Genomic DNA, 15,067 nt, shown 5'->3' on the forward strand with positions numbered 1-15,067 from the left:
ATCTCTGTCCTAGATATTTAAACATACTTGACATTTTGCCTCACCATTTGTGCTTGACTTGAAGAAAGATTTTCTATTTGGCACTTTTTGTCTGAAACAAAAAGTATCGGTATATTAAAGAATTTTTTGTGATGTTAAATGATTTTAGCCGTTATTGGAGAATTAAAAACATTTCTTCCTTTTCTCTATCCCGTTCTGGCCTCTCTTTATCACTTGGACTCCTTGCTGGGGTTTATTCCATTGGCCCCAGTCTCCCTCCAACACTTGGCTGGAGAGAGACTGCTGTTATTAATATGTGCACTTTGACACTGAGTGTTGAGAGATGGGAGACTATCCTGAAGGATATCAAAGCCAACTTGATCCAACTGTGGCGAACTTCATATTTGAGCCAGATGCTGTCCACATCCAGAGACTGCATGCACAGTCTTTGAGCTGGAGTTACATTCTGTTGATCACAAGTAGTCATCCGAGCCAATTATTCCCTTTCTATCCTAAGGGTGTTGAGTTGTATTGTATCAAACGCTCTCTCCTAAGCTCATCACAGACCAGGATCCAACTGGCACCTTGCTGGACTTCATTGTCCAATTGTTCATTCGCTGAACTCACTGGACTATTGGAAAAGCAAAACGTTTCCAAAATCCACCCCGCAGACCTGAACATGATAGACATGGAGTGATTTTTTGAAAAAAAGTTAAGTTGGTTTTAATTTACACGATGGTAAGCGTTGAGTATGAGATCATCAAAGCTGGTAAACAAAGTTCCGGTATATTCAGGAGCAAGGACTGTTGTTTGTGAGGCAGGGCTGCTTATTTAATCACCGCAGGTTGGGATTTTCACCACTGTGCGGTAATAGCTCCGCCAAACAGCTGGCATTGTCTTTTTTTTTGTTGAATCTATGTTATTATTAAAACTGAAATAAGACATGATTTCACAAATCTTCTCTCTGGCTCAGCGGTAAGCTGGGCTGAATCAACTCCTTCTGTGCAGTAGCACTCTGCAATTCTATACGCCGGATTTTATGAGGCACCTTCTTCCTCACAGCCCCCACACCAACCGCCTAAAAGCGTGCCCACCATGAAGCCGGCAGCCAATTACCGCTCGGTGTGGTGTTAATTCGCTCGGGGCGAGACTTCCGCCCCAGTCTGGGGATTCAGTCCCACCTTAGAGCTGCTAACCGATCGGATTGCCGGCAGCTGTGTCGTCCGTAGATCCAGCTGTGCCCACTGCTGGGACTACGAGCAATCCCTGAAGAAGTGGAGGCTCGGCTTCAGGTAAGTCCAGTGTACCACTGCGGCCAGGCCCCAGTGAGAGGAGGCGAGGGGAGGCGGGAGGGGTAGTCCATGTTTGAGAGGCCGAGGGGGGGTGTGGCTTAAACGGGAACGGGGTATGACCTTGGAAAGGTTGCCTCTGACCCCCCTTGCCCAACACCAGCCCATGCATTTAAAGCTGCTGAACTACACGCTTGGTGTGGGCCTCTCCCTGCCATGGGTAAAAGGACGGGGGCGGGATTAAGTGGTTGTAGTAATTATAGTTCTGATAAACGTAGGACTGTAGCTTTAAGAATAATCCTGTGTTGCAAGATCACATGATCTGTGTAAACCAATGAGTTAGCAGCAGGGGAGAATTCTTCTTTGGTTATGGAGTTAGATGCACGCATGTAGCTGCTGTTCCTGTCTTGTAAATAAAGTTCAGTGTTTCCACCAAGAAGCATTACCTGGAAAATCAACTCTGTAACAGTGGTCATTAAGTGGCAAGTGGGTTAGGTGGCGGGCACGTCACTCGCTGCATTTTACACCCCTCCCCCCACCCCCCTCCCCCCGCCACTTCAGACTTGTTGGTGGGGGACTGTCTAATCCAACCTTATGTTACTATGAGAAACCCCCCATTCGAAGACTGCCCCTCAACATGTAGCATCATTAGTTTTGGCTTCAAATTTAGTTTCTCTTATTCATTTACGGGATGCGGGCATCGCTGGCTATGAGCCAGCACCGATTGCTCATCCCTAATGACCCGTGCGAAAGTGCGGGGTGAGCTGCCTTCTTGAAGCGCTGCAGTCCACGTGGTGTAGGTACACCCACCGTGCTGTTAGGGAGGGAGTTCCCGGATTGTCTCAATTACAGCCCAAAGCTCCGGCTGGATATATCCGAGTGATTCCTTCCCACCTGTACTGATCTACTGCGAAATGCTTCTGGTGAAAATGAGCTGGCAAGAGATAACAAAGCTGTGCCCTCTCCCACCCAATGGGCTCCGTTTCACCGATCTGATCCAATCTTACCGTAAAAGCAGGGAGTGAGCATCCATGACCGCTTGCTGTTGTGTTAAATGCACCATCTGGTGTGGTATTAGCCATGGAGACCAGAAGGTAAACCTACAATCCTTGCTGAATTCACTGCTTTAGTCATAGTGAAGCCTGGCCTGTACATATGCTAACGGGAGGTAGTCACAATGCGCAGCAAACTCGGGTTTTCAGTGTGCGTTTCACTGCACTCTTATCAAGCAGAACAATGCAAACCACTACATGCTGATACCCAGCTGCAGCTTGCAGTGTTCGATGGACAACTCGAGCTGCAGTGCTGGCTGCTTCATTATTTCTTGCCACAGGCCCTGTGATAATTGTTGTGTCCTTGCCCATTGATGTAGCGTTAAAGTCGCAAACAAAGATGGCAAGCCACAGGAAGTAGCATTCCAATGCAATTAGCTTTTCAGTCCGTGCCAGGTTTATTTGTCTTGTCTTGTGTTCTCAAGTTCCAGTCAAAACGAACAATAGGTATGATTGGCAAGAGGATTAACTGGCTGAATGTAACACACTACAGAATACTGCCAATTCTTACAATTTTCCGACTTCAGTGCCGTGTTTTAATTGGCCCTTTAAAACAGGGCAAATGTCGGTTGGCTCCTTAACTTGAATAGAGAATTTGTTTAGAAACTTTTTTTTCCCCCCTTCTTTTGAGTCAATTATCTTCTTGTTAAACACACAGCTCCATAGAAAGTTAATTGGTCAGCGATGTCTCCTTCTGCCATGTTACGGATTTGTTCCCGCTTTCTGCAGTCACCTGATTTTGTACAGATCATTTTGTTTGCGTGTCCTAAAGCAACCCTTTTCCATCCGAGCTGCACTTGGAAAGCTACAGCTGTGTAACCATTTCCTTGGGACATTTAAAGTGTCTCCGTTTAGTAAATAGCTCAGAGCTCATGGGCACTTTGCTTATCCATAAAGCATTCCTGGAAAGTGTGCCATATTCCAGTCAGTTTTGTTTTTCTAGCTTCTGGATGTGAAACGGTCAAATAAGAACTCTTGGAGTAGATCCATCAGACAGGGAGTTGCTTTACCTATTTGCCTTTACTTTGTAGTTTCTGTAAGCTTCAGGTTCTACACAGTTACATTGATTTCATCTTATCATCGGGACATGGGAAATAGAAGCAGGAGTAGGCCATTCGGCCCCTCGAGCCTGCTCCGTCATTCAGTCAGATCACAGCTGATGATCTACTTCAACGCCATTTCCCCACACTATCACCATATCCCTTGATGCTTTACTATCTAGAAACCCATCAACCTCTGTCTTGAACGAACTCAATGACTGAGCCTCCACAGCCCTCTTGGGTAGAGAATTCCAAAGATTCATCGCTCTCTGAGTGAAGACATTTCTCCTCATCTCAGTCCTAAATGGCCTATCCCTTATTCTGAGACTGTGTGCCCTGGTTCTAGGCCCTCTCAGCCAGGGGAAACATCCTTCCTGCATCGATCTTTACAAGCTCTGAAAGAATTTTGTATGTTGCAACAAGATCATCTATCATTCTCCTAAACTCCTCAATCTTTCCTCATAGGCCAATTCCGCTATCCCAGAAATGAATCTGGTGAACCTTTGGCAAGTGTATACTTCCTTAGGTAAGGAGACCAAAACTGTACACAATACCCCAGGTGCGGTCTCACCCAGGCTCTATACAATGATAGCAAGACGTCATTACTCCTGTACTCAAATCCTTTTGCAATAAAGGCCAACATACCATTTACCTTCCGGATTGCATGCTGCTGATACATGCTAGCTTTCAGTGACTCATGAACAAGGACGCCCAGGTCCCTTTGGACATCAACAGTTTCCAATCTCTCACCATTTAAAAATTACTCTGCATTTCTGTTTTTCCGACCATATTTTCACATTATATTATATCTGCCATGTTCTTGCCCACTCAGCTTCTCTAAATCCCCTTGAAGGTCCTTTGCATCCTCCTCACAACTCATATTCCCACCTTGTTTTGTGTCATCAGCAAATTTGAAAATATTCCATTTGGTCCCCACATCCAAATCATTGATATAAGTTGTGAACATCTGGCCCCTAGCACTGACCTTTAAAAAGAGTAACATATGTTGTAGAAAAGGGGATCTGGTGGATGTACTATACTCAGATTCTCTGAAAGAATTTGATAAGATGCCACATCAAAAGTTATTGCGGAAAAAATAAAAGCTCATGGTATAGGAGGTAACATATTGGCATGGATAGAGATTAGCATGCTAACAGCGAGTAGGCATAAATGGGTCATTTTCTGGTTGGCCAAGTGTAACAAGTGGTGTGCCACAGGGATCAGTGTTGGGGCTACAACTCTTTGCATTTTATATAAATGATTTGGATGAAGGGACTGAACGTATGGTCACTAAATTTGCTGATGACAAAGATGGGTAAGTCATGAAGAGGACATAAGGATGCTACAAAAGGGTATAGATAGGTTAGGTGAGTGGGCAAAGATCTGGCAAATGGACTATTATGTGGGCAAATGTGAAGCTGCCCATTTTGGCAGGAAGAATAAAAAAGAAGCATACTACCTAAATGGTGAGAGATTGCAGAGCTGTGAGATGCAGAGGGATCTGGGTGTCCTAGTGCATGAATCGTTAAAGATGAGTATGCAGGTACAGCAAGTAATTAGCAAAGCTAATAGAATGTTATTGTTTATTGTGAGGGGAATTGAATACAAGAGTAGTGAGGTTATGCTCCAGTTATGCAGGGCATTGGTGAGACGACATCTGGAGTGCTGTGTACAGTATTGGTCTCCTCATTTAAGGAAGGATGTAAATACGTTCGAAGCAGTTCAGAGAAGGTTTACCAGACTAATATCTGGACTGGGCAGGTTGTCTTATGAGGAAAAGTAGGACAGGTTAGGCTTGTATCCATTGGAGCTTAGAAGAATAAGAGGTGACTTGATTGAAACATAAGGTCCTGAGGGGACTTGACAGAGTGGATGTGGAGAGAATGTTTCCTCTTTTGGGAGAATCTAGAACGAGGGGTCACTGGCTAAAAATAAGGGGCCACTCATTTAAGGCAGAGATGAAGAAAAATTATTTCTGAGGGTTGTGAGTCTTTGGAATTCTCTTCCTCAAAAGGCAGTGAAACTGAGTTCTGAAGAAGAGTCATATCGGACTCAACGTTAACTCTGTTCCTCACTCCACAGATGCTGCCAGACCTGCTGAGCTTTTCCAACCCTTTGTTTTTATTTCAACAATTGCTGCTGACATTGCAGGATGTCATGGAAATAGGATCAGCCTCCACTCTGGTGTCCTCATATGAACACAGGAACATCGGGACAGTAGGAGTAGGCCATTCGGCCTTCAAGCCTGCTGCATCTTTCTATGAGATCAAGGCTGATCTGGTTGTCGTCTTAACTCCACTTTCCTGCCTGCCCACCCTCCCCCCCCCCCTCCCCCCCCTCCCCCCAAATAACCCTTGACTCCCTTGTCTGTCAAACATCAGCCTTGAATAATTTCAGTGATCCAGCCTCACTGCTTTCTGGTGAAGAGAATTCCACAGACTAACGACCCTCGGAGAAAAAAAATCTCCCTCATCTTCATCTTAAAAGGGAGGAATGAATAATAGATTTGCGTGTGTTAATGGCAGCATGGGTTTGGTACCAGAGGGTAACCGGTACTCATGGAGTTAAATTCCAGTAAAGAGCAAGTACACTCAGGAAAAGAGGGGAATGAAGAAGATTAGTGAGGAAAAGAGAGAAGGGCTGCAGTCTTCAAACTCAGACGACAGAACAGTTGATAGAAGAACATCAAGAAATCTCTATCAGAAGTTTGGATGTGGCCCAGTAGAATGTCATAGGTTAACATTTCGGGTTTGCTTGAAATCCCCGCTGTTAATGATTGTCGAAGAGTTTTGCTTTTATTGGTCAGATTATTGCATTGTTGTCATGAATTTATTGACAAATTATATTTCTGTATGCCTTGGTGAGACATTCTACCTTCAGCAGACAAGAAAGACATCCTGGCAGCACCCCGAACTCCAATTACTCCGCTATTAACTGTCAGTAAACACTTGCCAAAGTGCTGAGCGAAGGATACCGGGAATGAAGCATCATGCAAGAACCGACAGGCAAAGATCAAAAATCTGTTCGAGGAAAAGGATAAATAGTTTAATTGCTTGGACAATGAGTGTGGCAATAAAAATTGCCAGGAGCTGTAATGGATAAGAGGATGTGACCAACTGTTCAGCTTTTCCACCACAGCTTCTTCTTCAGCTGTTTTGAGGAAGTTGCTCCTCTTTCCATTTGTAGCAATTAGAGTTTCTCATTTTTTCAAACTTGCTGAGACTCCCGGTGGTTCTGAATACGTCAAAGCAATGAAAGGCATAGTGCTGTACCTCACTTGTGAGATATGCATGCTTCAGGCGTTTCATGTAAGTGTTCAGTGAAGTACTTCACCTGTTGAAAGTTGTCAACGATTTACGCCCACTGGAATGAGAAGATGGAGGCTTAGGTTACTTTAAAGAGTTTATGACCATTTGAGTTTGTGGCAAACCAAATGAGATCAGATGAGGCAAGAGAAGATGGACTGAGGTGTGGTAGCTGTACATGATGGCGTGATGACGAATTAAGAGTTTTAGGTGGCAGTGCCTTGTAACAAGTTTTAGAAGATTAGTCACAGTATAGCAGCTGTTTTCACACGATCAGACACAGCCAGATAAATCATGTTAAATAATTCAGGTCTGAGGTCTCATCGATTGAAGTTTTATTCAAAAAAATTACTTTGGGGAAACTCACATCCACTCTGGAGGATGTGCTGTGCTTCAGCACTGGATGGTGTAAACTCGCCTGCACTCCGAGGCCAGGCTGTTAGGAATATGTTTTTGCAAGAATGCATGATGAAAATTCCGTTTGCACAGTCCTACATGCATAAGTGGATGCCGAGTGACATCTAAAGTGCCAGATCAAGGAGAACTCACTCCTATTTTCAAGTTGATTCATAAACTTTCTGCTAGGTGCTCTGAACTATGTAAACTCTGTGTTATTAGGAAGCCCAGACTAAAATGTGGTGGAACCAAAACAATGCTGCAAATTCACAACAGGCTAGTCGACTTCTGACAGAAAGGCGCGCCAAGATGAGACCCTTAGGTTAGGGCTCCCATCCAAAAAAAAAATCTTTTCTCTTTCAGTTTTTGGCTAACCCACTGAGTAATTCCAGTTTTTGTGTTTTTTGGATTTTTTTTTGGGACAGAGGGTGTGCCATTTCTTCACGTATTTGGGGGTAAAATTGCTTCACTAAGGCTTGCAAATTCTCTGCAAATGAGCCGTGTAGGTTTCCACCTGATTGACAAAACAACAACATTTAGCTTTTGCTGTGTCTTGCAATCCTGTGGAACATTTTGATTGCGCACCTACCAGACACAAAGAAACCGCACTGCTTTTTTCTGCTGATGTGTTTTTTGTAAGAGGGGGAGAAAAAGCAGCGATATATCCTTTTGGTGAAAAGTGTACTGTCTGGGGCTTTGTAACAGTGCTTTCATCCAATAGCTAAGAAAAGAGATGTGAAAACAGCTATTTGGTGCTTTTTATACATTCGTAGCCATAGAGATATATTCTAATTGACCCCTTTACTGTAAACAACACATGGCTGAGTTTGGGACTGGGTGGATCACATAAATCACAGAATCTAATGCCAATTGGAAAATTTTCATGATAACCAACAGATCATTTCTAAATTGTGGTCAGAAGGTATCAGTTAAGAGTGAAAGCGTTTGTGTCATGATTAAAATAAATAAAAATAAACATTTTTCTATATTATCACCAATTTTGTATTCCACAGCTGAGGAAGATCTTTGTAGCTCATTCATGACTCGCTCACTCCACAGTTCACAGGTCATTGTCAATTATAGAACAAACCTCTTCATTTTCTGCTGTCCTCTGTCTTTTATCCCCTATTTGTTCACTAAATATTCGATTGTACAATGTTTTTATGCTCGTCTAGTACTGGGGAATGGAATGCTCTGCTCCAATATTAACATAAAGCAGTAGGGTTGCCAACGCTCCAGGATTGGGCTGAAGTTTCACGGAATTGATGATCAATTTCCAGGACACTGCAGTGTGCAACCCTTCCTCTTTGAACATTTCTCTCAATCAGATATAAATACATTGAAAATGGTCGGGGCTGCGGGGGAGAAGGCTGTTTTGGCTGTCAGTCAAGCATCATCAAATTGGGTAATGAGTCTTTTTGCTTTCCAATTGGCGTAGGAAGGCAGTATTTCGAAGGATGGATATGTTGGCTGACGATGGCTGGAACGTGGGGCAAGTCATGCAGTGAACGCTCCAGAAATACATTTAATCACAGTTGGCAACCCTATCAAGCAATCCTAGCATAGTTGATGAAGACTAAATCTCCTTATACCTTGCACCAATATTAGGTGTAATACAGTGCCATTAAAGCAATCGACAAAAAAAATACTAAAAGCAATTAAACTGTCTGGTATAACTTTCTACCAGGGTGAAAAAGAAGATGGATTACAGATTGAAAATTATAAAACAGTAGGAATTTTCAGTATGTTTCATGGTTGGATTTAATACAGTGCAATTTGTAGAAAATCATAGTGGTCATCCAGAAGATGTCAATAGGATCTAAGCCAGTTGGTGAAATCAAAACCAAAACACAGAGCTTTTCTTTATTAAGAGAGTTTATTGACTTTGTTCAGTCTCACAGCTCTCCTCCCACCCACCCAGTGTCCCAGCCATCCCCTGTTTATATGTGCTCAAAGAACTTGATTAAACAACACCCTTCACTTGTGTAGCCTAACAATCTAACTAACATACCATTAACAAAAGATTCAAAGGGTTGGAGATTCAAAGGGTTATTTTCTAACATCATAGTTTTTTTAAAATATAAGTTATAGATTCACAATCTAATGTTGAAAATTATGTTTCAATTTTAGGAATTTACTTGTTGGACTTGATCTATATTGACTCAGCCTATCCAGCATCAGACAGCATCATGGAAAATGAGCAGAGATCGAATCAGATGAACAACATTTTGAGGATCATTTCAGATTTACAAGTTTCTTTCAATTGTGGTCTGTATTCAATTTTTGTTACGTTCTTTTTGTTTAAACAAACCCGTGTCTCTGAGCCAAATAGTGACAATATAAGTATTGCTTTAAAATGCTTAAAAATGCGAACATTATTTACTTGGCTAATTGGAATTCTCAGATAAACTCTTCTAGCAGTATGGGACATATATATATGATATATAACCTGACTGAATATCAGTACCTAATTTTTAAATTGAACTGTACCTTACTCTCTCTGGATCTATATTTTGCATTAGGTTAATATTTAGTTCAGAACTTTCTTTTCTCCGCAATATTCTCCTGTCCTTCTGTGAACTTCTTAATGGTACACGGTTCCTGTTAGCTTACACACTTAAAAACAAATTACTTCAGATTGCTGCAAGTCTCAAATAAGAACAGAAAATACTCAACAGGTCAGGCAGCATCTCTTTATTTATTCATTCATGGCATATGGGCGTCACTGGCTAGGCCAGCATTTATTGCCCATCCCTAATTGCCCTTGTTCAGAGGGCATTTTAAGAGTCAACCACATTTGTGGGTCTGGAGTCACATGTAGGCCAGACCAGATCAGACAAGGACAGTAGATTTCCATCCCTAAAGGTCATTAGTGAACCAGATGGGTTTTTACGACAATCAATTCATGGTCATCATTAGATTTTTTATTGAATTCAAATTTCACCATCTGCCACGGTGGGATTCAAACCTGGGTCCTCAGAGCAATTACCCTGGGTCTCTAGTCCAGTGACAATACCACCATGCCACCACCTTCTGTGGAGAGAGAAGCTGAGTTAACATTTCAAATTGATGATGTTAGAACAGAAATGGAAAAAGTTAGACATGTAACAGGTTTTGGGTAAGCACAGGGGCAGGGAAAAGGGGTAGGGATGCAGAGAAAGAACAAAAAAGATGGAAAACAGGAGGGATGGTAACGAGACAATTAAGAAACAAAAGATAGTTCTAGAGGAACTTGTGTCCTTTATTTATTGGTCTTGAAGGGATGTAAATGGCAACAGCAGAATCACTACCAGAATCTACTGTCCAAAAAAAAAATGGGAGCTATGATAATGATCTGAAATTGTTCAACTCAGCGTTGGTTCTGGAGAGCTGTAAAGTGCATAAGGAACACAAGAATAATAAACATCTGAAAATAAGAAATAAAAGCAGGAATAGGCCACATGGCACCTCAAGGCTACCTCAGCATTCAAAGATCATTGCTGAAGTTCTAGATCTATTCCATTCTCCAGCCCCGCTTGAAACCTGTTACATCTCTAACTTTTTCCAGTTCTGATTAAAAAGTCGCCAGCCAGAAATGTTAATTCTGAAGCTTATGGACAGCCAGGTGAGTTTTCACCTGTAACAGTGAGAGTGGTGCATTTTATTATTTTCCATGTGTAAGGAGTTGTAGTGAATTGGTGAATCTCACAATGGGAACCAGATTCTAGTTACCCTTGGATTCTACATAAAATAAATCGGTTCGTTGTTCTGTCATGTTTCACTAAGAGTCCTTTTCAGTCCACCTTTCAGAAAGACGAAAGAACACGCCTCATAAAACGTGCAACTTTAGAGTAGCCAGTACAAGTAACGAAGGCTCAGTAATGTACCCCACAAGGCTTGCTATTGTTTGATTAGATATTGGGTATTAATAGAGCACCGTGGGTTATAGGAGGCGAGGTCCACTTAGTGAGCATTGACACTGATCCCAAGAAAATACCGAATACAAGCCTGCAAAGTTCAGAATAGTAACATTCGCTATAAAGCATAATAATTTAATCTGGCTCCCTTCAAACTGCATTTAAAAAAAAAACAAAATATGTATATGGATGTTGCTGTGACAATGGTTTTGTTAAGTGACAGATTTATGTTTGGATTTGCCATTGAGTTCATGATGTAGCAGTTTTTGCACTGTAGTACCTGCCTTCTCCCACAAGGGCATCGACTCCAATTGAAATCACATGTCAGAAGCGTCGGAGCTCTCCTTACTGGAGTGATCACTTCCCATTTGAGAGCCGTGATGTGAGTTGAAGGCTGACCCACCCAATTCTCCTGCGTCTGTACCCGTGCACTTTCCACCTGGGTCACAACTGAGAGCCCCGGCTGATCTTCATTTCCCTTCTCTTTCCTCCGGGATGTCAAGGCCAATCTTTGACATCCTCTGTTGAGACCAGCCAACTCAACACAAGACTGGGCATCAACGTGGGGCTTTTTGGTTAATATGGGCTCTCAGACACATCAGATAAACACCAATCAGCAATTGAAGAGCCAGAAATCCAATTCTAAAAAAAGGTAATGAGAAAGAACTCGGGGTTCCCTGTTAACTTAAACAAAATACAAATGGATGAAAGCATTGCACTTGGACAATAGTGTCATCGCTGAAAAAAAGAGACATGTTGAAGCTTTTCGTCTTGCACTCATCAGGACACTTCACAAGAGTACCAATATAAGGGGAAAAACAACGATTTATACTGTATGAGAAAGAGAGTGCTGATTGGTTGGCAAGTAGACTCTGGTAGAGGCTTTGCCATGGAGAATGCACTGCCAAGTTAACTGCCAAGCATTGTTTAAAATTTAAACCAGGCTGCTTGACCCTGGTTTGTCAAGGCTGAGGAATGAGTCACTATTTTGCTTAGCTGAAGCAGGCGCAATGTGTGTACATATTCTTTCTGTCTGTAAATAGCGCCATACATGCTGTGCTCTATGAACCAGAAGGTGCGACTGCACTTTTCTTGTTTTAAAAAAAATACTGGGATGTGAATCCTCATTGTTTAAAAGGATTGTAGATAACACTTGGAGAAAATGCTTGATGGAGGATGGGAGACTGTCCATGATATTGATGAGTGTTGTTGAATGTTTCATTGTGCTAAAGGCGCTTTATAAATATAAGTTATTGTTGTCAAGATATTGCTGCCGAAGGCTGCAGGATATTAATAACTGTCACCGAAGAACGTCATCTGAGCTGAAACAATGTAAAGTAACGGCTGTTACTCAGTTGCAGTAATGGCTTTGTATTTGAACAATGAGGCTAAATAATGCCTGGCTAAATAATGATGCCACTGTCCAAATAACAGGCGTCACAACACTCAGCTGCTCCTTCAGTGTGCCATTACGGGCTGTTAAATTCCTTCTTCACTTTCAAAAAAGCATCATTACAACTTTCCATCCATCAGCTCCGAGAGACATGAATGAGTGATGAGCAACTTGGGAAAACTAATGCTGCTATGATACTGCACTTTGGAAATGGGAGTCACACGGAGAAACCTTGGTGCTGATGATAGAGGCGCAAGATAATGTAGCTGTTACTGACCGCTTACAAAAGCATGGGTGTAAGCAAACTTAACTTCCCGGCGCTATATATTATGTCAATTTTGTTTGATGCTAGCTCCAGTATAACTGAACATGTAACTTGCGTTCAATTTTTTGTTTAAATAATTTGGCTGCTGTTCAATGCTCTGGTCAGAGTGAACTGTCCCAATAGATTGAAAAGAAGCGATAGAATTATCAGTAGAAGCTACACAGAGTGCAGGTAGTTGGTATATCACACTCCATGAAAGCTTACACTCAAAAGAGCTTAAAAACAAAAAACTACTGCGGATGCTGGAAATCCAAAACAAAAACAGAATTACCTGGAAAAACTCAGCAGGTCTGGCAGGGTCATGTGGACTCGAAACGTCAACTCTTTTCTTCTCCACCGATGCTGCCAGACCTGCTGAGTTTTTCCAGGTAATTCTGTTTTTGTTTTGACTCAAAAGAGCTTTGCTGATTGCACCTTCTGTGAGAAAGTCATTAGGCAACATGAGTGCACATTTCTTGCTCATTCTACCAATTACCTACATTACATTAGCATTGGCTGTACAAGTGAACACTTTCACGCACACACACACGATCATAAGAAGTAGGAGCAGACATAGGCCATTCAGCCCATTGAGCCTGCTCCCCCATTCAATAAGCTCATGGATGATCTGATTAACTCCACTTTCTTGCTAACCCCCATAATCCTGGACTCCCTCGTCGATCAAAAATCTGTCTAACTCAGCCTTGAATAAATTCAGTGACCGAGCCTCCACTGCTCTCTGTGGGAGAAAATTCGCAAGACCATCGACCCTCTGAGGGAAGAAATGCCCGCACACAGTGTTGGTCTCCTTAATTAAGGAGGGACATGCTTGGATTGGAAGCAGTTCAGAGAAGGTTGGCTAGGCTGTTTCCTGGGATGAAGGCGTTATTTTACAAAGAAAGGCTGAGCAGGTTGGGCCCTATTAGAATGTAGAAGAATGAGAGGTAACCTTACTGAAACATATAAGATTCCGATGGGGTTTGACAGGGTAGATGGTGAGGGGACGTTTCTCCTCATGTGGAATCTAAAACTAGGGGGAACAGTTTTAAAAGTAAGAATTCTCATGTTTAAGATGGGGACGGGGAGGAATTTCTTCTCTAAGGGGGTCCTTAATCTTTGGAATTTTCTTCCACAGAGAGCAGTGGAGGCTGGGTCGTTACTGAGTTGAACAGATTTTTGACCGACAAGAGAGTCAAGGGAGAGGCAGTTGTGAAGCAGAGTCAAATGCGACTTGAAACATTAACTCTGTTTCACCCTCCACCGATGCTGCCAGAGCTGCTGTATGTTTCTAGCAATTTGTTTTTATTTCAGAGTTTGAGCATCCACTGTGTTTTGCTTTTATTTTATGAGCATTTTCTTGTTCTCCCAACCTGAGGATAGCAGAGAAGTATGGACTCCATCAGATTGTGATTGGCTTTTGTTTCGAACGTCACTTTGCTAACTCTCTGTAATCTTGATCAGTGTCCAAAATGCAACTAACATGTGAGGTGTCAATTGACTAATAATAAAAACCTTTATCATGGTATGCTAAGAATTACACTGCCAACCAATTTAAGATCGTCAGTGGCACATTTGCATGTAGTGGAAGCTACATATATTAATACACAGGGCCCTGTTCTTTGCAGACAGAAAGAACATGTATACACATTGCACCTGTTTCAACTAAACAAAATAAGTGACAGCCATTCGCTGGTTCATTTCCCAGGGCAATGTCTTGACCAATCAAAGTCAAGCTGCCTGGTTTAAATTTCAAACAATGCTTGGCATTTAACTGTCAGTCACCATCCGCTGATGCATTCCCCACGGCAACACCTCTACCAATCCGTGTCCACTTGCCAACCAATCAGCACTCTCTTCTCATATAGTAAAAATATGTTGTTTCCCCTGACGTTGGTACTTTTGTGCAAATTGTCCTGATGAGTGCAAGACGAAAAGCTTCAACAAAAGATGTCTTTCTCATTCAGCAATACATTCATCTCTGTTGATGAATTCAGAAGAACTGAAGATTGGGTGCCTAGAGCTTAGAAAATCCCTCTTGGATTCTTGCAAGTTCAAAACTAGGAAAGGAAAATGGCCTTGTGTATTTGAACCAAGTTCATCAGATTAAAATAAAGGCAAAATACTGCGGATGCTGGAAATCTGAAACAAAAACAAAAAAATGCTGGAAAAGCCCGGCAGGCCTGACAGCACCTGTGGAGAGAAAGGCAGAGTTAAAGTTTCGAGTCCGTATAACGTTAACTCCGTCTTTGTCTCCACGGATGCTGTCAGACCTGCTGAGTTTTTCCACCATTTGTCATCAAATTACAAAGTCGATTTTCTGAATTCCACTTAGGTGTGAGGCACAAACCCGTGAAAATGTATTTATTCAAATGGATTCATTTCACAACAAAGCAAGCAGTTTGTGTGAAGCAAT

General features: G+C 42.2%; 1 protein-coding gene across 4 annotated transcripts in view; it reads left to right on the forward strand.

The window, feature by feature from the left end:
• The window catches only part of LOC144685438 (ras-specific guanine nucleotide-releasing factor RalGPS1-like), a 911,907-nt gene that overhangs the window by 498,438 nt on the left and 398,402 nt on the right, over nt 1-15,067 (forward strand). For all 4 annotated transcript variants that reach the window (XM_078549928.1, XM_078549931.1, XM_078549929.1 and 1 more), the window contains one exon: nt 9,192-9,329. In XM_078549928.1, coding sequence (XP_078406054.1) covers nt 9,192-9,329 — 138 coding nt within the window. The remainder of the gene's footprint in view (nt 1-9,191; nt 9,330-15,067) is intronic.

The sequence above is a fragment of the Cetorhinus maximus genome, chromosome 10, assembly GCF_964194155.1.
Source record: "Cetorhinus maximus chromosome 10, sCetMax3.hap1.1, whole genome shotgun sequence".
NCBI lineage: Eukaryota > Metazoa > Chordata > Chondrichthyes > Lamniformes > Cetorhinidae > Cetorhinus > Cetorhinus maximus.